Source organism: Podarcis gaigeae (genome assembly GCF_964106915.1).
Source record: "Podarcis gaigeae genome assembly, chromosome: 13".
NCBI lineage: Eukaryota > Metazoa > Chordata > Lepidosauria > Squamata > Lacertidae > Podarcis > Podarcis gaigeae.
Genome location: NC_139689.1, coordinates 26800333 through 26826837, shown reverse-complemented (window position 1 = coordinate 26826837; position 26505 = coordinate 26800333). Strand labels below are relative to the sequence as shown.

The window sequence follows — 26505 nt, the reverse complement described above, 5'->3', positions numbered from 1 at the left end:
TCTCCATATCCCAACATGAATTTGGGCAAGACTGGCCAGGATCTTTCTGCTCTGTGGCTCTGCATTAGTTATGGAACTGGAGTTCAGCAATGTCTGGAGACCACTATATTGAGTGAATAAAGTATTTTTCAGCCACTATGCATGCACAAATAATCACTGTGGAGTGTTTGGCTGGAGGAGGGACCTCCTACATTGTACATAACTTTCCTTGTATGACTATTTCATGGGGTGTTAGATGTGGAGGAACTGGTGTGCATCTGAAATGGTCTATACATGTGAAATGGAAGTGAAGATGATAGATAGACAGATAGATGATAGCGATAGATAGATGAGGATAGATGATAGATAGATAGATAGATAGATAGATAGATGGATGCTAGATAGATGATAGAAAACATATGATGTCTTAGGAACTAAAAAGATAAAGGTAAAGAGACCCCTGACCATTAGGTCCAGTCACAGACGACTCTGGGGTTGTGGCGCCCATCTCGCTTTATTGGCCGAAGGAGCTGGCATACAGCATGTGGCCAGCATGACTAAGCCGCTTCTGGCAAACCAGAGCAGTGCACGGAAACACTGTTTACCTTCCCACTGGAGCAGTACCTATTTATCTACTTGCACTTCGTGCCTTCGAACTGCTAGGTTGGCAGGAGAAGGGACCGAGCAATGGGAACTCACCCCGTCGTGAGGATTCAAACTGCCAACCTTCTGATCGGCAAGCCCTAGGCTCTGTGATTTAACCCACAGCGCCACCCGTGTCCCTTAGGAACTACAGTGCAAATATAACTATTACATCACTACAGCAGCAATGGATACAATTCTGAAGAAACCAAATATTCATTGACACACACTGTTTTATCTTAGAAATCTAGCCTGAATTATTTTTGTTTGAATTTTCCTTAAGGCTTCTTTCACCTCTTTATTTCGCAGGCTATAGATCAGGGGATTGACCATTGGAGTCAAGACAGTGTAAAAAGCAGAGAAAACTTTGTTCAAATCTCCCAGCAACTGAGTGTCAGGCAGCATGTACACAATCATCAGGGTCCCATAGAAAATGGTGACCACAATAAGATGGGATGAGCAGGTAGAGAAAGCCTTTTTCCTTCCTGTGGAAGATGGGATTCTCAAGACAGTGGCTATGATGCAAGCATAAGATGTCACGGTCAGAAAAAAAGGAGGCAGTGTGAAAATGCAAGCCATCATGAAAGCATCAATTATGATTTGGTGAGTATCACTGCAAGCCAATTTTAGCAAGGGGTTGAAGTCACAAAAGAAATGATCTATTTCATTTTCCTCACAGAATGTCAACTGCAACAAAGGAAATAATACAGTATTTCCTAGAAAGCCACTTATCCAGGACCCAATCATTAAACAGAGGCAATCCCTGTTGCTCATAAGGGTTGTGTAGTGCAAAGGTTTGCATATGGCCAAATAACGATCATATGACATGGCAGATAAGAGGAAACATTCTGTTGCAGCTAGTGAACCAAAGAAGTACATCTGTAAAAAACAGCCATTGAAAGAAATTGATCTGTTTCCAGTCACAAAACTGGCCAGCATTCTGGGCAAGATTGTTGAACTGTAGCAAGTCTCCAAGCATGACAGATTCCCTAGGAAGTAGTACATTGGTGTGTGCAGATGTTGATCAGCCATGACAAGTGTGACAATGAGGATGTTTCCAACCATGGTGATAATGTAGATTATCAGGACCATCAGAAAGAGCAAGACCTGGACAGCTGGGATATCTCCAAACCCCAGAAGGATAAATTCCGTAACCACTGTTTGGTTTTCCAATACCTTCTTTTCCATAGAATGAATCTATAAATAAGTAAAATTGTTATTAAATAAACTTTTTATATGTACAAATGGGGCTTTCCCTCAGCTAGTTTAGGTTAAAAGACTTATTCACAAAACATGAGTGAACATAAAATTTAAAATATATTTCTCTCAAATCTCAAAACACACACTTCACAATGATTCCTCCATCCCTGAAAATAGACATATTTAAATGTGGGACTTTCATGCAGTGTGAAATCCACTGGATAACTAATTTCTGATCCACACATGAGTCGTCCACCCGGTCAGTTCATAATGGAATTCTCAATGATCAATTTAATCCACACATTCTAAAAGCTAAATTTAAGAGAATATTAGCATACCATACAACAAAAAGGATGCAAAAATACTTATGTAGACAAGTATTATTAGACAAACCTCCTTCATTAAAGGGGCCAGCAACCTTTCAAGTTATTTCTTAAGTTGCACAGAGATAATATTCCTACTTCTGAAATATCTTAATTTAAATCACTTTTTAATTGGAGGAATAAGGGGGAAAGATTATTTACACATCTTTATCACCTGATAGAAAACTATTATGCTTACCATGTAGTTAAGTGAAGTTGCTTTCTCCTTACCTAGATAGTGGATATTGATTGGAGAAGAAACAGAGAAATCACACCTCATGGATGTGAAACTCTCAATTATGGTGTGGTTGACACTCCAACTCCTAACAGAACAACGAGATATGTTGCAATTGTCTAATTTACCAGTGATGAATATTTAGCACATCCTTGCTGTATACTGCAGGGAGAAAAAACATGAATTTGCAAAGCATTTCCCACATGCACACACATACAGGAGTGGATTTAATGGTTTATGAAGACATTGAGCTCCTTGTTCTCATTTGTGCCTATGCACCATTAAAAAACAAAAACAAAATGAAACAAGCCCCCAAAATCTTTTACATACCTGAATGAGGTACATGAAATCATCACAACAATACTCCCATGCTTCTATGCTGAAGTGATTTATAGATATGTATGTTTCCACCCAGAGGGACCACCTCCCCAAGGAGAGCCAGGTTTTGTTTACTTGGCAGTTTTACAATAGTTCCCAACCAAGGAGCAAGTAATGAAGGAGAGCCATTTTAAATATTACAATACCCATTGCTAGGATAGCCAACCAGTGGCTTACATAACAAATCTAGTCCCTACGGCAATCTTATCTGGCCTTTGGGGGCTGTACTAATTACCTGAGTTGGTTAAAATGCCAGAGTTTCAGTCATGAGGACACAGGAAGGTACTTTTCTTGTTGTTTAAACAATATAAATATTCTGCATATTAGTGTTACATCTCTCAGTCTTCTACATAATAATAAGCCTTTGACATAATAATAGCAATAATAATAATTTTATTATTTATACCCACCCACCTGGCTGCAATTCTCCAGCCACTCTGGGCAACTTATAGCACATAAAAAATGGTAAAACATTAGACATAAAAAATTTCCCGATACAGGGTTGCCTTCAGTTGTCTTCTAAAAGTCAGATAGTTGTTTATTTCCTTGACATGCTGGGAGGGCATTCCACAGAGCGGGCACCACAGCTGAGAAGGCCCTCTGCCTGGTTCCCTGTAACCTCACATCTTGCAGTGAGGGAACCGCCAAAAGGTCCTCAGAGCTGGACCTCAGTGTCCGGGCTGAATGATGGGGCTGGAGAGACTCCTTCAGGTATACTGGGCTGAGGCCATTTAGGGCTTCAAAGGTGAGAGCCAACACTTTTAATTGTGCTTGGAAACGTACTGGGAGCCAATGTAGGTATTTCAGGACCAGTATTATATGGTCTCAGTGCCCCTTTGCTCTGTGTGCAGAGCTCCCTGCTGTTGAACTGTCGAACTGGGGCGGGGAGGTCATTGGCTGCTCAGAGGAATCAAGAGAGGGTAGGAAGCTGCCAGCGACCCACTTTCAAAGGTGGAGGAAAATCTTTCGCTGCTAAGTTGGGAACCTAAAGTTTGAGTGGCCTTTTGGCTGCGCTCCCTGTTGGCTGGGGGGGGGGGAGGGCTCTCCTGGGTACAGGGAAGTCAAAAAGGGGCAGCCCCTGGGCAAGAAGGTGCTCTACCTGCTGGCTGTGCTGGAGGGTCCTTCACGGCACACAAAAACCTTTTATTAAGAAATAATAAATTAAATATTGGATTTTCTGTAAAAGAATTCCTTACAAGGTGAAGTGTGTGAGGCATTGAATGGATGGAGGGGGATGGAGGAGAGGCAGAAAGAAGAGCTAATTTGTCCATGGCTAGGGGGTGCAATCTGGACGGTTCTTCCAGGGGCGCAAGATCACCTAGCTACGGCTCTGTATATGGGTAATATATCAATTATAAAGGAAATGGATGTTCCCAAATATAAAGTCTGCTCATCTTCCATAGCATAATACTTGATGCGTCAAGGATCACATTTATTATAAATAGGAAAGAAAGGATATGATACTCTTGAATATAATTTTCATACCAGATGACCACTGTATTGGCATGTGGTTCAGATACCAAATGAAGTACCTAGGGCACTTGTATCATATTTTGTCAGGGTAATGACTCTGCTGTGACTGGTCTTTATTTTTGGATGGCACCTTTCTAAGCCCAGCTCCTCAGGAAGCTGACTTGATTTCGAAGCCCACATTAACAAATTTCAGAAATTATGGAGAGAATCTGACACCCAGGAATTTTAGGAGATCATTGCCACTTGCAAAAACATCAGATTATAAGATACCCTTCACATAGGTGTGTGTGTGTGTGTGTGTGTGTGTGTGTGTAGAAATAGATACCACATTTAAAGAAATCACTGCAGAAATATTATTTTTTAAGGCAAAAAGGAAGATTCAGAGCAGTGGAAAGGAAAATACATGCCACCCAAGGCCAACTCACACAAATAAAGTAACCCCAATCCCACTCAAATAGCCTTACAGTGGTACCTCGGGTTACATATGCTTCAGGTTACAGACTCGGCTAACCCAGAAATATTACTTCGGGTTAAGAACTTGCTTCAGAATGAGAAGAAAAATAATGCAGTGGCGGCGCAGCGGCAGCGGGGGGCCCCATTAGCTAAAGTGGTGCTTCAGGTTAATAACAGTTTCAGGTTAAGAACAGACCTCCAGAATGAATTAAGTTCTTAACCCAAGGTACCACTGTACTTTTTAAGTGACCAAATCAACAGCATGTTGTATTCATGCTGTTCCTATAACTCCATAAGTAAAAGAGCTAGGGCTTTATTTCCCATAATAAAATCTGAATAGCCATTAAAGAACATTTCTAAGAATGGAAGTCCCCAAAGTGCCCCACATCTGTGACTAGGGATGCATGATCCCCATGTGAGTTTGGTCTAGATTTCAAGCTAATGTTCCCTCTCCGACAATTAGTCCCTATATGTCAATATGTTTACCTTTGATTTCTAATAATATATAACAACCAGGTAGAGACCTCTTCTTTCTGATACAGCCTGGGAGGAGAAACATGCCGTGGGTTGCTAAAATAAATAAAGCAGTGATGGAGAAAGAAACTTCCAATCAAGTCTGTGAAGATGGGGATAGAAGAAAACTTGCTCCTAAGACCAGCATCTCAGAAATTGCACTCAATACAAACTTCAGCTCTTCACCATTCATGATAAAGGTATTTGCATTAGTTCCATTTGCAGGAACTAAAGCTTTGTAATAAAAGTGTGGTTGTCAATTCCTCACTTTATTCAGTAGTAAGAAGTATCTGGTCACACTGAATGCTTTTCATTTTCTTTGGTTGAGAGACCACTGAAGACTACATTATATTGCTCTCCCTTCTATTTCTTCACTTAGTGGTACTTAACTATTTTATAATGGCTATCACTTTCATATCACATTCCAATTATCTTTCAGAATATAGCATTTGATGACAACCACAATGCAGAGAAACCTGAGTGAAGTCACAGAGTTCATCCTTCTGGGATTTGGGGATCTCCCTCATCTCCACATCTTTCTATTCCTTGTGTTTCTGGGGATCTACATTTTGACAATTGCTTTCAATATCCTCATGGTCTTTCTCATAGTGACTGATCATCACCTGCACACACCCATGTACTTCTTCCTGGGGAATCTGTCTTTTTTGGAAGCAGTCTACAGCTCAACAACCCTGCCCAGGATGCTAGGCAGTCTCCTGACAGGAGACAAAACCATCTCTGTTAAAGGATGCCACATACAATTTTTTGTTGTTGCTCTCCTGATTGGTACAGAATGCTATCTGCTCTCTGTGATGTCTTATGATCGTTTCTTAGCCATATGCAAACCACTATATTATGCAACTCTTATGAATGGTAAGCTGTGTATTCAGCTGGCCAGTTGCTCTTGGGTCAACAGCATTGTGTTGGTCACCATATGTTTGGTCTTGATGTGCCAACTACATTATTGTGGTTCCAATGAAATTGATAATTTATTTTGTGAAGCTCTTTCATTAGTTAAAATCTCATGCAGTGACACCAGCCTTGTGAAATATGTCATTCTAGTCCTGGCTTTTGTGTTCAGTTTTCCTCCTTTTCTTTTGACCCTTATCTCCTACATATATATTATTGCTGCCATTTTAAAAATCCCATCCACCACTGGGAAGCAGAAGGCCTTTTCCACCTGTTCTTCTCACGTGATTGTTGTTTCTATCTTCTATGGGTCAATATTCATTGCATACTTCACACCAAAAAATGAAACAATGAGAGACCTTAACAAAATCTTTCCACTACTTTACATGGTCCTCCCTCCTTTTATTAACCCCCTCATATATAGCCTGAGAAATAAAGATGTCAAAGAGGCTCTGAGAAAGGTTGCTGGAAAAATTTGGAAGGGAAATTTGTGCCCCTTGGTTCCAAATACTGATGGCTCCTTTCTTCTAAGAAATAAAGCTGTATGGGTGTGGAGGATAAATGTTTGATTGTTCAGGCTCTGGTTTTTAATCATGTCTATGCAGAAGTCCATTGTATTTAATTCAATGAGGCTTACTCCCAAATAAACAGAATTTAGATTACTGCCTTAGCTATGTAAACCCTCACCCATATCCTTATCATGTCAGAGCAAAAAATTATAGAAATTACTTTGGTGGTGAAGGCATGGAAGTTGAAAACATTATAATACGTTTTTGCTTGAAAGTGAAGTTTCAAGCATCTGTTTCAGTGTAACTTTTTCCTATGGCCATATATATTTAAGAAATTAGCACAGAGGGTTAATCAGGGAAGTGGGACTTTGCTTGTACTTCTTGATGTCTCTTCAGATGTTGATACTAGTGATGAAAGTATCCTTCTGGAATGACTCCGAGTAATTATAATTGGATTCATTGTGTTAAGTGGTTTCAGTGCTACTTCTGAAGAGTAGCATTGACAGATTGTTTTTCCAGAGGTTCTCTACAATGCAACTGAATATCTACCCTATCAGCATATAGGGTATCCCAGTCTGTGGAACTGGGATTGCTAAATAAATAAGCCTCATGCACACTTTTGAACTCTCTGCTTATTTACTTAAAGCAGGTGCCTTCACTGTACTCTTTTTTTTTGCACCTGCCAAAAACATTTTCCTTTAGGCCAATGTATCCAGGCATGTGGAATATTGACATGTATTTTAATTTGGATTTTAGCATACTGCCGCTCTTATTTTTTTTAAAAAAGCTTTAAATAGTTATCTGTTTTTACTGATAATTTTAGTTTTCATTCTTGCTGAAAACCACTTTGAGATTTTTATCCAATCCAGCAATGTCAGGGAATTGGAGGCAGAGGAGGGGGGGAGAATGGGAACTTACCGAGAGAAGCCTCCATTAATTAGTAGCTGTTCTTCCTCGGACGAGGAAGGTGACGAAAGGCTGTCAGGAGGCAATGAATCTGAGAGGGGGGAGGCACTTCCGGGGCCAAGCCACTTTCGTCAGAGAGGAAGGAAGGGGGTTGGGCTTAGGAAATGGTTATGCAGGGGATAATTGAAAGTTCCCTCAGTCGAGGCAACTGACTCACCATGATGGAGACGTACTTGTAGAGCTCGTGTAAAAACAGAGAAGAAACCAATAAATCTCTGTAAAAATGGCTGGATTCCCGGACTCTTATCTCTGCTAGCACTCACAACTCATTTCTGACAAGCAATAAATACATCTTTTGAAATAAATGAATAAGGTGAAATAAATCCTATAGATGTCTAGGGATGAATGGATCTGTCAGTTTCACTTCTCTCAGATCCTTATCACTTCCAATGGTTCATTTGTAGATATCTGTCAGTTTTGGTTTCTCTTATTTTCTCACCCCCCCCCCCAATCTTAAATTCATTTCTCCATACCTACAGCAATTTTTTGTGGGGAGGAGGGGCAAATTAATCCTAAAGTAAGTATTTTGATGAAATTTCTCCAGAGACACGCATTTCTGTATGTGAATATGCATGTTTTTTCAAGCATTTCCCCCTAATATAATGCATTCTGTATGTTATTTTCCCCAATATGCAACTTATCTCAGTGTATGCAGTTCTGTAGAAATTACTTGGCTGGAAAATTGCATTGCAAAATTCAGAGAAGAGTGAATTTTAAAGGATGGCTGTGTGTTGATTCACATACTTTTCTAGGTTTCAGCTACAAGTAGGTCTGGATTAATGGCCACAGTTCAGTGCACTAGGCATGTCAAGTACATGAAGAACTAAAGAAGATGTTGAAAATATCAGTAACAAAGAAACCAGAGACATATCTCCTTAGATTGATAGATGAAGAGATACCATGTTGGGGGGGGGGGGTTCCTATATGCAAGTACAGCTGCTAGAATAATGAGAGCTGCTAGGTGGAAATCACAAACTATACCCACAAAGAAGGAATGGATTTGTAAACTAAATGAATATTTAATTTTGGCAAGATTAACTGCTATAACAAAAAATCAGTCGAATCAAAAATTAAAAAAGGAGTGGAAATCTTTTGATGAATATATGGCAAAATATTGCTCAAAAAAGATATGCTAATATGCCTAGATTAAAATGTGAAGTAGTGGATGGAAGAAAAATTAGTAAGGAAAGACAATAAGAATATATAGATGACTTCAGAAGACTGTAGAATGCAAATATTATTTTAAATTGTATAATGTGGAAGAAATGAAGTGGGGGCGGAGGGAAGTGGGAGGAGGGAGAAAAGAATAATATGATGGATTGAGAAAATATAAATGTAAATGTATGGGGGATGGGGAGGAAATGGTGTTGGCTTTGGCAGATTCGTATTGTACTGTAATAAGTGAAAACCAATAAATAAATAACTAAATAACCAACTAACTAACTACATAAATAAATAAACAAAATAAAAACAAATAAATAAATATTTGCCTTTTCCTTTTAAAGTAATCAGTGCAGAAATATGATTTTTGAAGGCAAAAGGGAGGATGCAGAGCAGTAGAGAAAAGGGAAGCAGAATGAAAAATGCGTGCCACCCAAGGCCAACTCGCACAAATAAAGTAATACCAGTAGCATGCACACGAAAGCTTATACCCGGAACTTGCTTAGTTAGTCTCTAAGGTGCTACTGAACAATCTTTTTTATACATTTCAACTGTGTCAGAGCAACTTGGCTACCTACCTGAAAGTTATACTAATTACACTCAAACAGTCTTACATTTTAAGTCACCAAATCAACAGCATATTGTCAGAGCTAGGGCTTTGTTTCCCTTAATAAAATCTGAATATCCATTAAAGAACATTTCTAAGAATGGAAGTCCCCAAAGTGCTCCACATCTGTGACTAGGGATGCATGATCCCCATGTGAGTTTGGTCTAGATTTCAAGCTAATGTTCTCTCTCTGACAATTAGTCCCTATTTGTCAATATGTTTACCTTTGATTTCTAATAATATATAATAACCAGCTAGAGGCTTCCTCTTTCTGATATGCCTGAGAGGAGAAACATGCCATGGGATGCTAAAATAAATAATGCAGCGATGGAGAAAGAAACTTCCAATCAAGTCTGTGACGATGAGGATAGAAGAAAACAGACTATCCAACTTGCTCCTAAGAACAGCATCTCAGAAACTGCACTCAATACAAACTTCAGCTCCTCATCCATTCACGATAAAGGTATCTGCATTCAGGGCTAATTAAGTGCAGGAACTGAAGTTTTGTAACAAATGTGTGATTGTCAATTCCTCACTTTATTCTGAAGTAAGAAATATGTCCCTGCGCTGAATGCTTTCTGTTTCTTTGGTTGAGAGACCACTGAAGACTTCTGGGGTTGGCTCTTAGGTCCCTTGAAATCCGTAGATTAATTTAGTCATGGGAACCAAATGCAATTCACTCTTGGCGCATTTCTCCCTCAAGTCCTGAGTTTGAGCGTCTTCAAAACAGATGACACCTTTGGTAAAGGCTGTTCTCCAACTGGAGCACTTGCAGGACAGTGTTTCACAGTTGTCAGTGTTTATACTACATTTTTTTAGATTTGCCCTGAGAGAGCCTTTCAACCTCTTTTGTTGACCACCAGTATTATACTTACTATTTTTAAGTTCAGAGTAGAGTAGTTACTTTGGAAGACGATAATCAGGCATCCGCACAACATGATGAGTCCAACAAAGTTGATGTTGAAGAATCATTACTTCAACACTGGTGATCTTTGCTTCTTCCAGTACATTGGCCAAAAAATCAAATATCCTTTATTAGGCATAGCAAACCACACATTATCAAACAGACACCATATACAAATTGTGCAAAGTATGAGCTCAGCATAACAAGGTTTGTCCCCGTCAGATCTTTAACTCCAGAGAAAATAAATTTGCATAAATAGTACAATACAACACTACCACATTACCGATAAATTAAGAACCACTAAATCTCTTTATAATGGCCCGGTCTTTCTACATGGACAGCAGTCAAAAATTCAGCCACTATTAAAGTAATTTGATCATTCCTGTCCGAAAGCAGGTCCTGAACCATTGGTAGCATAGAAATAGCCTACTGAGTTGTAAGGCCTCTAATAATTGTCTTCTGGCATAAATGCCAAAATCACAAGAAAAGAAAATATGCTCCAAAGTATCAGGTTCCTGTTTACTACATTTGCAGTGATGCTCTGATTCTGGGAGAGCTAAATATTGTCCTCTCACTATCATTGTGGGGAAAATATTAAATCTGGCTAATATAAACAGCCCGCACAATTCATGATTCTTCAGTACATTGGCATTACTTCACCTGTCTTTCCAAGTGATGTGCATTTTTTTTTCAGATACACCGCTGATGGAATCTTTCTCCCTTCCATTTCTTCACTCAGTGGTACTTAACTATTGTATAACGGCTATCACTTTCATATCACATTCCAATTATCTTTCAGAATGTAGCATTTGATGACAACCACAATGCAGAAAAACCTGAGTGAAATCACAGAGTTCATCCTTCTGGGATTTGGGGATCTCCCTCATCTCCACATCTTTCTATTCCTTGTGTTTCTGGGGATCTACATTTTGACAATTGCTTTCAATATCCTCATGGTCTTTCTCATAGTGACTGATCATCACCTGCACACACCCATGTACTTCTTCCTGGGGAATCTGTCTTTTTTGGAAGCAGTCTACAGCTCAGCCTCTCTGCCCAAGATGCTAGGCAGTCTCCTGACAGGAGACAAAACCATCTCTGTTCAAGGATGCCACATACAATTTTTTGTTGTTGCTCTCCTGATTGGTACAGAAAGCTATCTGCTCTCTGTGATGTCTTATGATCGTTTCTTAGCCATATGCAAACCACTATATTATGCAACTCTTATGAATGGTAAACTCTGTATCCAGCTGGCCAGTTGCTCTTGGATCAACAGCATTGTGTTGGTCACCATATGCTTGGTCTTATTGTCACAACTACATTATTGTGGTTCCAATGAAATTGATAATTTTTTGTGTGAATCTCTTTCATTGGTTAAAATCTCGTGCAGTGACACCAGCCTTGTGAAATATGTCATTCTAATCCTTGCTTTTGTGTTCAGTTTTCCTCCTTTTCTTCTGACCCTTATCTCCTACATATTTATTGTTGCTGCCATTTTAAAAATCCCATCCACCACTGGGAAGCAGAAGGCCTTTTCCACCTGTTCTTCTCACGTGATTGTTGTTTCTATCTTCTATGGGTCAATATTCATTGCATATTTCAAACCAGAAAATGAAACCATCAGAGACCTTAACAAAATCTTTCCACTGCTTTACATGGTCCTGCCTCCTTTAATTAACCCCCTCATATATAGCCTGAGAAATAAAGATGTCAAAGAGGCTCTGAGAAAGGCTGCTGGAAAATTCTGGAAGGGAAATTTGTGCCTCTTGGTTCCAAATACTGATAGCTCATTTCTTCTAAGAAATAAAGGTGTATGGGTGTGGAGGATAAATGTCTGATTGTTCAGACTCTGATTTTTAACCATGTCTATGCAGAAGTCCATTGTATTTAATTCAATGAGGCTTACTCCCAAATAAACAGAATTTAGATTACTGCCTTAGCTATATAAACCCTCACCCATATCATTATCATGTCAGAGCAAGAAATTATACAAATTAGTTGGGTGGGGGAAGTCATGGAAGTTCAAGGTTTTTGCTTGAAAGTTAGTTTCAAGCAGGCATAGGCAAACCTGGCCCTCCAGATGTTTTGGGACTAAAATTTCCGTCATCCCTGACCACTGGTCCTGTTAACTAGGGATAGTGGGAGTTGTAGTCCAAAAATAGCTGGAGGGCCATGTTTCCCAATGCCTGATTTCAAGCATCTGTTTCAGTGTAACTGTTCACTGTGGCCACATATATTTAAGGAATTGGCACAGAGAGTTAATGGGGGGAGTGGGACTTTGCTCGCACTTCTTGATGTCTCTTCAGATGTTGGTATCCTCCTGAATTGACTCTGAGTAATTGTAATTGGAGGTATAGTGTTACAGTGGTTTCAGTGCTACATCTGAAGAGAAGCATTGATGGAGTTTTTTCCCCAGAAGTTCTCTACAATGCAACTGAATATCTACCCTATCAGCATATAGCACCTCTGCTCAGAACCTACACTGCTTGCCAATTTGCTGCCAGGCCTATTTCAAGGTGTAGCTACATAAAGCTTGGGATAAATTGAACTGTGACATCACCTTACTCCATCTATGCCCACTTAACTGCATCAGTCTGTAGAATTGGGCCTGCTAAAAATGCTTCATAAGATTCATGCACACTTTTGAACTCTCTGCCTATTGACTTAAGGCAAGTGCCGTACTTTTTTTTAGCACCTTCAAAAAACATTTTTCTTTAGGCCTATGTATCCAGGCATGTGGATTTTAATTTGGATTTTAGTATACTGCTGCTTTTACTTTTTAAAAATGCTTTAAATAGTTATCTGTTTTTACTGATAATTTTAGTTTTCATTCTTGCTGAAAACCACTTTGAGATTTTAATGCAATCCAGCAGTATGTACATCTTTTGAAATAAATGAATAAAGTAAAATAAATCCTAGGGATGTCTAGGGATGAACGGATCTGCCAGTTTCACTTCTCTTGGTTCCTTATCCCCTACCATGGTTTTGTTGTAGATGGAGATAAATGAATCTGCCAGTTTTGGTTTCTCTTATTTTCTCATATTTCCAATCTTAAATCCAGTTCTTCACACCTGCAGCAATTTCGGGGGGGGGGGGGATAAATCCTAATGAAAGCCTTTTGATGCACATTTCTCCAGAGATACACATTTCTGTTTGCGAATTTACTGATTTCTTTCAGGCATTTTTTCCTAATATAATGCATTATGTATTTTATTTTCCCCAATATGCACCTTATCTCAGTGTATGCAGTTTTGTACAGATTAATTCGCTGGAGAACTGCATTGCAAAATTCATAGAAGAGTGAATTTAAAAGGATGGCTTTGTGTTGGTTCACATATTGTGGTTCGAGGACCCGATCCCCGCTTTGTGGAATGAAGACACATAGACACAGAGTATAAGTTTAACGGGCAAGAAAAGGCCACAACTTTATTGATTACAGCAAGTGAGAAGGTATTGGCTTAGGCATTGGACAACGACAGATTGACTCCACCCGCTCAGAGAGGGGTGAGCCCAAAAGGGGTTTATTCACCAGAAGGTGGAGCCTGTTGATGCTAATACAACTATAAGCTCTCCCCTGATGTCACTGAGGGTCGTGCCATGGCCCCCCGCCACACAGGGCATCGGACAGGATCCACGACCGCTGGATTCCTTTAACGGAATACCCAAATTTGAAGGGCTGGCGATGGCCACACCTAGCCCTTCCACACACCATCAACACATTCCAACATAGAAGAGTGAATTTAAAAGGATGGCTTTGTGTTGGTTCACATATTGTTCCCGGTTTCAGCTACAAGTTGGTCTGGATCAATGACCACAGTTCATTGCACTCTAGGCATGTCAAAAAATCCTTTTACCCAGTATGTGGGTAAAAAATAAAACATAAAAAGTAGGATGCACTGCACTGCCGAAAGGTCTAATGAAACGAAAAGCACATACCCACAATAATAAGTCAATACCACATCTATTGCCTTACTTTTCAATGAGGCCTTAAGCTGTATATTGCCCAAATGCCTTCCCTGCTCCTTAAAAGGTAAAGGTAAAGGTACCCCTGCCCGTACGGGCCAGTCTTGACAGACTCTGGGGTTGTGCGCCCATCTCACTTAAGAGGCCAGGGGCCAGCACTGTCCGGAGACACTTCCGGGTCACATGGCCAGCGTGACATCGCTGCTCTGGCGAGCCAGAGCCGCACACGGAAACGCCGTTTACCTTCCCGCTGGTAAGCGGTCCCTATTTATCTACTTGCACCCGGAGGTGCTTTCGAACTGCTAGGTTGACAGGCGCTGGTCCCTGCTCCTTATAATTAAGTAAAAGTAAAAGAGGTAGTGCTTAAAAGAAGAATTACTCTGAACATTCAGGAAAGGAGTGGGAATATTTCCGAATGAGGGAAATCCCCACAGTGTCCTACTTCTGTGACTATGGGCCTGCAGTATCCCCGTGTGGCTTCAGTCTAGCTTTGAAACCTACATTCCCTCTCAGATTATTATTGCATCTCTCAAGATATTTACCTTTTATGCTTAATAATAAATAATAACCAAACAGAAACTATCTCTCTTTATATATATATAAAGCCTAAGATGTGAAACAAGCCATAGCAGACTAAACAGAATTCAGAAATTATGGGAAGGCAAGCTTTGTCTATTGAGATGCTTATGGAAGACACAGTGCACATCTTGCTCCCAAGACCAAAAGCTGCTCGAAATTGAGCTTACAAGAAACTTCATTCATGAGAGAGGTAATGACATTCAGTGCAAGTTATTTGCAGGAACTGAAGCGCCGTGATAAATGTGTGTTTATGAACTGCTTGCTTTGAGTAACAAAGCTGTGACAGCACCGAATGCTTTCATTTTCTTTGCTTGAGAAAGATTTGGAGGCTTTTGGGGTAGACTCCTCCACTGAAATCAATCGGTCAAACTTATCATGGCTTAATAAGACCCATAGTTTTCAATGGGAACTGAATTCAATTCACTTAATCTGGATCTAACCAACAGCCAGTTGGAATTTGGGATGAGCAAATCTGTGAATTTTGGCTTCTCTCAAGTTGCCGTTTTCCCACTTTGAAGGTCAGTTTTCCAAATTCCCACACTGGTTTCTGAATTTTTTTAAAAGTCCTCATAAAAGTTCACTCGGATTTTAGTACAAATATCTCAAAATATGCATATATTTGTATGCAAATTTGCCTAAGATACTTCTTTTTACAAATCAGTTCCCCCTAATGGAACACATTTTTGCTTGTTGTTTCATGAATATATGGTTTTATATGAACACTTTCCCCTAGTATATGCATTTTTAGAAATATGACTTGGCTGGAGAACTGTATTATTGCAAGATCCAGAGAAGTGCAAATTTCAATGGATGGCTGTGTTTTGGTCCATGCATTGTTTCAGAAACTACAAATTGTGTATGCTTGCCTTTCAATGTGAACTGAATTGATCCCCCCCCCCCATTCCTAATATGACCATTGGTTTAGTTACATATATACCATTAGAGCACTGAAAGCAAAAATAAGAATGGCTATTCCTGTGATACTATATGTCAATATCACATTCATTTGTGTTTAATAAAAGAATACTGTATGAAAATTTGCAATTAAATACATATACCTCACAAGATAAACTGAAATAGATATTTTTAATGTATGCATTTCTACACGTATTCTATAGAATAGATATTTTAATGCAGTTTGGTACATTCCTTTATTTTCTGTATTACAAAATTCTGTAAATTTGAACTCCACAGTATACTTATGTCCTGGTCCCTCTTTTAGTCCAGGAACTGTGAATAAGGTTGTTTCCCCTATATGTATAGATTTCACAATTTTCCTCCCTCTCCATCATGATTATATCAAGTTGCCTGCAAGCCTCTATGAGTATTTTACCAGTATACCAATAAGTATTCCTGCTAAATGCAACATGTCCCGATTAGGCTGGAGTGCAGTAAGGTAAAGGACCCCTGGACGGTTAAGTCCAGTCAAATCTGACTGTGGGGTGTGGTGCTCATCTCCGCTTTCAGACTGAGAAAGCCAGCATTTGCCCACAGACAGCTTTTCTGGGTCATATGGCCAGCATGACTAAACTGCTTCTGGCACAATGGAACACTGTGACAGAAGCCAGAGCACACAGATACACAATTTACCTTCCTGCCACAGTGGTGCCTATTTATCTATTCATGCTGGTATGCTTTTGAGCAACTTTTGTTCACTCCACAGGCATTTTAGCATTGTGAGCTTTCAGAAAGGTTATAGCCTGCAAAACATCCCTAAGTCATACTGCGCTTTCTCCACGTTTTCCCTCAGTGGTACCTGTAAAATTCATGACTACAAATACATTTTACTTATCTTATGTTTCAGTTGTCTTTCAGGATATGATATAACTTTGTTATTCACGTTTGATGACAACCATAATGCAGGAAAACCAGAGTGAAATTACTGAGTTTATTCTTCTGGGATTCGGGGAACTCCCTCATCTACAGATCTTCCTGTTCCTTGTGTTTCTGGTGATCTACATATTGACAATGACTTTCAATATTCTCACAGTTATTCTTATAGTGACCGACCATCACTTGCACACACCCATGTACTTCTTCTTGGGGAATTTGTCTTTTCTGGAGACAGTCTACAGCTCAACCACACTGCCCAGGATGCTAACCAGTATATTGACAGAGGACAAAACCATCTCTTTTAAAGGATGTCATATACAATTATATTTCTTTGATCTCCTGATTGGCACAGAATGTTATCTGCTCTCTGTGATGTCTTATGACCGTTTCTTGGCTATATGCAAACCCCTCTATTATGCAACTCTTATGAATGGTAAGCTGTGTATCCAGCTGGCCAGTGCCTCCTGGATTAATAGCATTTTGTTTACTTCTATATATTTGATCTTGGTGTTGCAACTAAAGTATTGTAATTCCAATGAAATGGATCATTTCTTTTGTGACTCTCTTGCATTGGTCAATATCTCATGCAGTGATACCAGCCTTGTGAAGTATGCCAGTGTAATCCTGACTTTTGTGTTCAGTTTCCCCCCTTTTCTTTTGACCCTGATCTCCTACATATATATTATTGATTCCATTTTAAAAATCCCATCCACCACTGGAAGGCAGAAAGCCTTTTCTACTTGTTCTTCTCATGTGATTGTTGTTTCGCTGTTCTATGGGGCATTAATCATTGTATATGTGACACCAAAAACTGAAGCAATGAGAGACCTTAACAAAATATTTTCTCTTTTTTACACAGTCCTTCCGCCTTTAGTTAACCCCCTTGTATATAGCCTGAGAAACAAGGATGTGAAGGAATCTTTCAGGAAGGCCACTGGGAAGATTTTAGAAGGCCATTTTCTGAATTAGGGGTTCAAAGCTAAATAGTTATCCAAAGCCTTTTGCCAAGCAACATCGGTTCCAGGCTTTATGGGTATTTGGGAAAGACGTTCCTACTGAGGTTCCTTTCAAAAAATCATCCTCTTCCTATGCAACTGTTTTCACTACCCATTGGATTGCTTCTTCCTCTGGGACCAACAGGCATCACAACTTTTAAAGAGAGGGGGTAATGCTTGTGAAGGTTACTGTCCTTTTCTATGCTCTCTCATTACTCACTCATAGATGGCAAGTGAGCAGACAGCAATAGCAGGAGGACAAACTGCAGGGCCAGGAGGATACAGAGATTGGCAGTAGGGCATTGCACATTTGCAATGAAGTTTGTATGTGGCGCTTGAGAATATGCACATCTACAAGAGTATGTGCATATGTGTTACTTTTGCATGCTGGTATGTGACATTAGAGGCTGATTTGTGACCTGCGAAACAGAGCTGAAATTGCCACTCTCACTTTGTCATATGTACTGTTCCATGAACACCAATCTGTTCATGAAAGGAGCCTCCAATCATGAATTGTACTCTAAGGGAATTTTCCTGTCATCAACATAGCTGAAATTTCTTAATGAAACAATATAAAATCAAGAAAGAGATAGAAACATGCATGGGTTTGGTGGTTCTTACACACCCAACCGTTCAAATGAAGAAGAAAATAATAATATAAAATAATTTTTCTAAAAGAGGTGAAATTCCTTTCATTTCCCAAAACATTTCTGATTAAGCATTTTAAAAATACCGAAGACTGAAAAATATCCAGTCTCTCTTACTCTCACCATTTTCCGCCCGCAGATATCATCTGTCTATAGGATGTGCAGACTGATTTCAGAGGCATATCTCAGACTTCTGTGTGCCCCTTAGGAACAGGATCATGCAGGAACTTGGGGGAGGGGGTTCTAATAAAGTTTACATTCTGTTCTCCATTGCACAAACTTTTGTTTCATTTTCCAGCAATAAAAGTTATTTGAATAAGTTATAAAAGTTGATCAATGACCTCCTCCCACTTTCAAATACCATTTTCAATTCCATTTGCCTTATTTACATTATAAGATCATTTCCTTCTCATTTGTTTCACAATTGTCATCTGCTGTAAGAAACTACAGTCAGTAGCCCATTTTTGTATCAATATCATTCTGGAGAGGGGGAGACCATATCATGTGACTTCAATTGGAGGCCTACAATGAATCTGCAAATGTGCAACTGTATGTGCATAGGAGTCCTTTCACATGATTAGGAGTCCCAACAGCATAAATTTCAGGATTCCTAATTGCATGAGTAAAAAAGCTTTTAAAAAAACTAAAGTAAAGGACCCCTGAACAGTTAAGTCTAATCAAATGTGGCTATGGGGTTTTGGCACTCATCTCGCTTTCTGACTGAGGAAGCCAGCATTTGTCCACAAACATAAGAATAAGAATTTTATTATTTATACCCTACCCATCTGCTGGGTTTCCTCAGCCAGTCTTGGCAGCTTACAGCACATAAAACATTAGACATTAGGGAAGTTTTTAATGTTTGATGTTTTATCGTGTTTTTAATATTCTATTGGGAGCCACCCAGAGTTGCTGGTGAAACCCAGCTAAATGGACAGGGTATAAATAATAAATTATTATTATTATTCCATTAAAAGAATTCCTTGTACAGAGTTTCCTTCAGATGTCTTCTAAGAACCATATAGTTTTTTATTTCCATGACATCTGAGGGGAGGGCGTTCCACAGGGCAGGAGCCACTACCCAGAAGGTCCTTGGCCTGGTTCCCTGTAACCTCACTTCTCACAGTGAGGGAACTGCAAGAAGGCCCTTGCAGCTGGACCTCATTGTCCGGGCTGAATGATGGGGGTGGAGATGCCCCTTCACGTATACTGGGCCAAGGCCCCTTAGGGCTTTAAAAGTGCTAACACTTTGAATTGTGCTCGAAAATGTACTGAGAGCCAATGTAGGTCTTTCAGGAACAGTATTATATTGTTTCAGTGGCCACTCCCAGTCACCAGTCTAGTTGCAGCATTCTGGATTAGTTGTAGCTTCTGGGTCACCTTCAAAGGTAGCCCCATGTAGAGCACATTGCAGTAGTCCAAGGGGGAGATAACTAGAGAATATACCACTTTGATGAGACAGTATGCGGGTAGGTAGGGTCTCATCCTGTGAATCAGTTGGAGCTGGTAGACAGCTGCCCTGGACACAGAATTGACCTGCACCTCCATGGACAGCTGTGAATCCAAAATGACTCCCAGGCTGTACACCTGGTCCTTCAGGGGAACAGTTACCCCATTCAGGATCAGGGAGTCCCCCCCACCTGACTGCCCCCTGCCCCCCCCAAGGTACTTCAATACATTCCACACAAGGCCAACTCAAAAAAATAAAGTAACACCAATCCCACTCAAATAGTCTTACTTTTTAAGTGACCAAATCAACATCTGCAGAAGGAAAATAGTTAGGGCTTTGTTTCCCTTGATAAAATCTGAATATTCATTAAAGAACATTTCTAAGAATGGAAGTCCCTAAAGTGCCCCACATCTGACACTAGGGATGCAAGATCCCCATGTGAGTTTGGTCTAGATTTCAAGCTAATGTTCCCTCTCTGACAATTAGTCCCTATCTCTCAGTATTTTTACCTTTGATTTCTAATAATATATAACAACCAGCTAGAGACTGCTTCTTTCTGATAATGCCTGAGAGGAGAAACATGCCATGGGATGCTAAAATAAATAAAGCAGCTATGTAGAAATAAACTTCCAATCAAGTCTGTGAAGATGGGGATAGAAGAAAACTTGCTCCTAAGACCAGCATCTCAGAAATTGCACTCAATACAAACTTCAGCTCCTCATTCCTTCATGATAAAGGTATTTTGCAATTAATGTGTGGTTCTCAATTCCTCACTTTATTCAATAGTAAGAAATATGAGATATTTATTAAAGTTTTCAAAATTAATACATTATAACAAAAAGAAAAGAAAAAATAAAAATAAAAAAATAAAAACAATTTTAAAAAACACAAATAAATTCCATTTACTTATTTTCTTTTAACTTACTTTCCAGACCTCCTCATACCACCTTTTCTTATATTCCAGTTCAAATTGTTTGATCAGCAAATCTTCATCATTGGGTCTTTTACTTATTTCAGAACCTTATTTTCTATTTCTTAAGCATTACAGCTGAAAACCACTTAATTACTGTCCAACATCATTCTAGCATTCCTTAATTTTACAGTGTTTCTGCAAGTAGTCTTTAAACTTCTTCCAATCTTCTTCCGCCGACTCTTTTCCCTGGTCTCGGATGCTGCCTGTCATTTCTGCCAGTCCCATATAGTCGATCATCTTCATCTGCCATTTTTCCAGAGTGGGTAGATCTTGTGTCTTCCAATATTTTGCGATGAGTGTTCTTGCTGCTGTTGTCGAATACAGAAAGCAAGTCCTATCCTTCTTTGGCACCAATTGGCCGACCATGCCCAGGAGAAAGGCCTCTGGTTTCTTCAGGAAGGTATACTTAAATACCTTTTTTCATTTCATTGTAAATCATCTCCCAGAAAGCCTTAATCCTTGGGCACGTCCACCAAAGGTGAAAGAATGTACCTTCAGTCTCTTTACATTTCCAATATTTATTATCGGGCAAGTGATAGATTTTTGCAAGCTTGACTGGGGTCATGTACCACCTATAAATCATTTTCATAATATAATAGTAAGAAATATGAGGCTGCACGGAATGTTCACTATTTTCTTTGGTTGAGAGACCACTGATGACGTCTGGGGTTGGCTCTTAGGTCCCACTGAAATCCACAGGTTAATTTAGTCATGGGCACTAAATGCAATTCTCTTAATCTGGAACCAGCCCATGGTCAAGTGCAGCTTCTGTTTAGTTCAGTGGTTTTCAGCCTGTGGGTCTCCAGATGTTGTTGGACTACAACTCCCATCATCCCTGAGCTCCAGACTTGCTAGCTAGGGGTGATGGGAGTGGTAGTTCAACAACATCTGAGGACCAACAGGTTGAGAAAGGCTGGTTTAGTTGTATATATACAAGCAAAATATCCAAGACAGCAACAACAGTTATTCCTACAATAGGTTCCCAAGTAGAAAAACTAAATCCATCAGCCAGCTCAGAACTCAAGTCTCCCAGGCTCCTTATTTCTGCCAATTTCTGCATATTCCATCTCAATGCTTATCTGCCATTGCTCAATATACAAAGCTCTATAACCCCCAAATTGACTAAAGTGCATTTCTCTATCAATTTTTCCAGATGAAACCAATATCAAACATCAAGACAGCCAAACTCATAAGACCACCAAATTATATTTAAGTTAATGATACTTTTGATTTTTTTCCTCTCACCTGATTCTCTCTTAGGATTTTGGAGTTCCTTATGCTATGGTCTTATTTTCAAAGTTGATTATTTCTGTATAGTCCTTCATAGTCCCCACCCTCTTTTACAATAAAAATGAAATATATTTAAAACATATTACTGTACAATGTATGTATGCATTTTTAAATACATGTTATCTGGAAATAACAATTTTAATGCCTTCACGTACTTTTAACACTTCATTTTCATAGCTGAAAATGATATTGTACAATTCAGAAAAATATGAAATCCAAAGAATTATGTATGTCCTGATCCATGTACAGTATTAGTTCAGGAAATGTGGATAAGGATGATCCTCCAACATTCCTAGATTTCCCATATTTTTCCTCCATTGTTCAATTGTACAAAGCATTGCATCAAAATTAAATCAAGATTGTATCAAGCGGCCTGCTAGCCTCTGGTTGCTCTATTTTACCACTGAGTACCCCTACTAAATTTAGTATGCTGCCTTCTTGTTCAAAGTGCAGTCATTCAAATAAAAGCAAAAAATTAACATTATGATATAATGAGAGGAAACTTGTGATGCTGTGTCCCTTTTACTGGTCAGGCACCAGTGTTACTTGTGTTTTCTCAGTAAAGTTGTGGCCTGTTTTAACAATCAACTAGGTTATATTTGTCTCCCTTCCTTCCTTCTTCTTCTTCTTCTTCTTCTTCTTCTTCTTCTTCTTCTTCTTCTTCTTTGGTGATCACTCGTAGCTGAGTAGGATTGTTTCCATAGACAGTTTTAAAAGTGAGTTTGTAAGTGACTGTGGAGGACAATTCTGGATCCACATGTCCTTCCACAGTGGGGACATAAGTTTCCAGGTGGGAGTTGATAATGGTGAGAGTTTGCCAAGAGTGCCTTCCTCTTAGCCAGTTTCTCCCTTTTGTCCTGAGTTTGAACGTCTTTGAAACACATGACACCTTTGGTAAAGGTTGTTCTCCAATTGGAGCGCTAGCAGGCCAGTGCTTCTCAGTTGTCAATGTTTATACTACATTTTTAAAAATTTGCCCTGAGAGAGTCTTTCAACCTCTTTTTTGGACCACCAGCATTATGGTTAACATTCTAAGATCAGAGTAGAGTAGTTGCTTTGAAAGATGAAAATCAGGCATCCCCAAAACATGACCAGTCTAACAAAGTTGATGTTGAAGAATCATTACTTTAACACTGGTGACCTTTGCTTCTTCCAGTACACTGGCATTAGTTCACCTATCATCCCAGATGATGTGTATTTTTTTTTAGAGATTTGGTTGATGGAATATTTCTCCCTTCCATTACTTCACTCAGTGGTACTTAACTATTGTATAACGGCTATCATTTTCATATTACTTTCCAATTATCTTTCAGAATGTACCATTTGATGACAACCACAATGCAGAGAAACCTGAGTGAAATCACAGAGTTCATCCTTCTGGGATTTGGGGATCTCCCTCATGTGCACATTCTTCTATTCCTTGTGTTTCTGGGGATCTACATTTTGACAATTGCTTTCAATATCCTCATGGTCTTTCTCATAGTGACTGATCATCACCTGCACACACCTATGTACTTCTTCCTGGGGAATCTGTCTTTTTTGGAAGCAGTCTACAGCTCAACAACCCTGCCCAAGATGCTGACCAGTCTCCTGACAGGAGACAAAGCCATCTCTGTTAAAGGATGTCACATACAATTTTTTTTTGTTTCTTTCCTGATTGGCACAGAATGTTATCTACTCTCTGTAATGTCTTATGATCGCTTCTTAGCTATATGCAAACCCCTCTATTATGCAACTCTTATGAATGGTAAGCTGTGTATCCAGCTGGCCTGTTGCTCTTGGATCAACAGCATTGTGTTGCTCACCATATGCTTGGTCTTAATGCGGCAACTACAGTACTGTGGTTCCAATGAAATTGATCATTTCTTTTGTGAATCTCTTTCATTGGTTAAAATCTCATGCAGTGACACCAGCCTTGTGAAATATGTCATTCTAATCCTTGCTTTTGTGTTCAGTTTTCCTCCGTTTCTTTGTACCCTTATCTCCTACATATTTATCGTTGCTGCCATTTTAAAAATCCCATCCACCACTGGGAAGCAGAAGGCCTTTTCCACCTGTTCTTCTCATGTGATTGTTGTTTCCATGTTCTATGGGGCATTAATCATTGTATATGTGATACCAAAAACTGAAGCAATGAGAGACCTTAGCAAAATATTTTCTCTTTTTTATACAGTCCTTCCGCCTTTAATTAACCCACTTGTATATAGCCTGAGAAACAAGGATGTCAAGGAATCTTTCAGGAAGGCCACTGGGAAGATTTTAGAATGCCATTTTGTGAATTAGGGTTCCAAAGGGAATTATTCAGCTAAATAGTTATCCAAAGATTTGGCTAACCAACATGGCTTCCAGGCTATTTGAATAAGAAGTTCTTATTATGGTTCCTTTCAAGAATTCTTCCTCTTCCCATGTCAGGGAGAGGGGATAATGCTTGTGAAGGTTACTGTCCTTCTCCATGATCTCTCACTACTCACTCAGAGATGGCAGGTGAACAGGCAGTAATATCAGGAGGACAAACCTCAGGGGTAGGAGGATCCAGAACTTAGTAGTTGGGCATGGGCATATGCACATTTTCAGCGAGGCTTGTATGTGGAGCCTGAGCATATGCACATCTACAAGTGCATGCTGGTATGTGACCTTAGTACAAGCTTCCTCAACCTCGGCCCTCCAGATGTTTTCAGACTACAATTCCCATCATCCCTGAACACTGGTCCTGCTAGCTTGGGATCATGGGAGTTGTAGGCCAAAAACATCTGGAGAGCCGAGGTTGAGGAACCCTGCCTTAGTAGAATCAAGATTGGCAGTTTTCTCCGTGATTATAAATAAAACTGAATGCATGCAAAAATAAAAATTATGAGTGATTTTTTAAATTGCGTGGTTATACAATGTCCTCCGTAGCACTTCTTGTATTGATGTATAGCAAACAGAAAAAATAGTACAATGCCACAGTATAAATATCTAAATCAAGGGTGGTATACAGGAAGGATAAAGAACCTGTGGTTTTCTTGGTGTTGTTGGACTCCAACTCCCATAATCCATGACCACTGACCATGCTGATGGGGCAGCTCCAAGTTGAAGTCCATCAACATCTGGTATCCACAGGTTCCCCATTCCTGGTTTGCAGGATGTCCAAAACACAAATTCCTATTCCTTTCCCTGTACAAAACTTGATTTTCAATTTCAATCCAATTGTTTCTTTTTCTATCTTCATTTTTTGTTTTTCCCTTCTTAATACACATGAAGTTTGAACAAAATGGCAGAGAAGTTGAAAATTTTCCAACCTTAAACTTTTTAAGAACATGTCTATACTCAAAATATACTGATGTGGTCATTATAGAATCTGACAGAATCCCCACTGAAACAGTGTTTTAGAATGAAATTAGTGTACCAATTCAGCTCGGAATCCCCAATCAAATGGTGAGATGAAGTAGTGTACCCACATTATGTGAATTGGTCCAAAGGACCATCTTCAGGGATTTCCTTTAATAATGCAACATCCCCATGTTATTTCAGTCTAAGTTCATTTTGTTTGCCTGAACTCTCACTGGAGTTCATAACTAATAATTGGCAATCTCTCTGAAACCACTGCTAATAAATTATCACAAGGCCACCTATTTTCCCCAAGAATAAATAACAGTCAAGGGGAGACTTCATCTTGTTGATGAAACGAGAAATGTGAAACCATCAGATAAAGAAATTACACAAGGAACTAAGAAAATGTAGGCCAAGTATCATGAATACTGGAAAAGAATGGAAAAGGTCAAGCTTTCTTCCAGGAGCAACGAATAATAGAAATTGGACTTTCCGTAAACTTCCATTCTTCATTCATCTGGGATAGAGGTACTTAACACATTCTTTTGTTCACACTCCATGTAAAAATATCTATGAATATTAAGTGATATCATCACATATTAGAAAATATTAGGAACAATTGTGTTCTTCTAATACCAAATACCAGTGGCCCTGTGCTTATCAGTTTCAAAATAAGATCACAGTAAGCAGAAGCCAATGCTTTCATACTTCTACGTGCTACCATATAGGCACACATATATTAGTGTCTAAATCAAACAGGGGGAAGGTTTAAATAATAACCCAACAAGGACCTATGCTCAGTTTTCTAAGATGTCTGAAATACTGAGGGTGTTATTGGGAGGTGGAATGGGGCTATTGGTCTGCTTGGCACAAACATAATATCATGGCTTAGAGTTGAGGTGGGTAGGTTCACAATGAAGTTATAAACCATGCATAGTTCACTATACAGGGTTCCTTCTGGAAGGAGGAAAAGGAACATTGATTTCCTCTTCTAATATTCAAAAACTTCTTCCTTTGTTATACAACAATACATCTTTTAAAGTTTCAGGTTTCCAAAGAGAGAGTACTGGAAACTTGTGATCTCTGTAATGTCTGTTTAGTTTATATATGCCAGAGTTGTGGAACCTGTGAGCCTCCAGATCATGTTGTACTCCAACTCCAATAATTCCAAGTCAGCA

The 26505-nt window shown here is 39.3% G+C and overlaps 5 protein-coding genes and 1 pseudogene across 6 annotated transcripts in view; 5 read left to right on the top strand and 1 right to left on the bottom strand.

The window, feature by feature from the left end:
* Window positions 1–26505, top strand: part of LOC310830553 (olfactory receptor 2AP1-like) — a gene marked incomplete at both ends in the record, with an annotated part of 456446 nt that overhangs the window by 413445 nt on the left and 16496 nt on the right. The window lies entirely within an intron of this gene.
* LOC310830850 (olfactory receptor 6C75-like) lies at window positions 856–10284 on the bottom strand (the record flags this gene model as incomplete). The annotated part of the gene is made up of 3 exons (XM_083710686.1): window positions 10263–10284; window positions 2415–2506; window positions 856–1818 (listed from the first exon to the last, which is right to left on the bottom strand). Exon 3 carries the CDS (start codon window positions 1807–1809, stop codon window positions 856–858), a length of 954 nt encoding a protein of 317 aa, XP_083566812.1. The 5' UTR covers window positions 1810–1818; window positions 2415–2506; window positions 10263–10284.
* LOC310830849 (olfactory receptor 2AP1-like) lies at window positions 5700–6713 on the top strand (the record flags this gene model as incomplete). Its single annotated transcript, XM_083710685.1, has 1 exon — window positions 5700–6713. One exon carries the CDS (start codon window positions 5700–5702, stop codon window positions 6711–6713), a length of 1014 nt encoding a protein of 337 aa, XP_083566811.1.
* LOC310830848 (olfactory receptor 2AP1-like) lies at window positions 11116–12129 on the top strand (the record flags this gene model as incomplete). The annotated part of the gene is made up of 1 exon (XM_083710684.1): window positions 11116–12129. The coding sequence occupies one exon, from the start codon at window positions 11116–11118 to the stop codon at window positions 12127–12129; it is 1014 nt and encodes a 337-aa protein (XP_083566810.1).
* Window positions 16691–17635, top strand: LOC310830847 (putative olfactory receptor 2W6 pseudogene; annotated as a pseudogene). The gene has a single exon. The product of its transcript is annotated as a putative olfactory receptor 2W6 pseudogene (transcript).
* Window positions 23357–24301, top strand: LOC310830846 (olfactory receptor 2AP1-like; the record flags this gene model as incomplete). Its single annotated transcript, XM_083710683.1, has 1 exon — window positions 23357–24301. The coding sequence occupies one exon, from the start codon at window positions 23357–23359 to the stop codon at window positions 24299–24301; it is 945 nt and encodes a 314-aa protein (XP_083566809.1).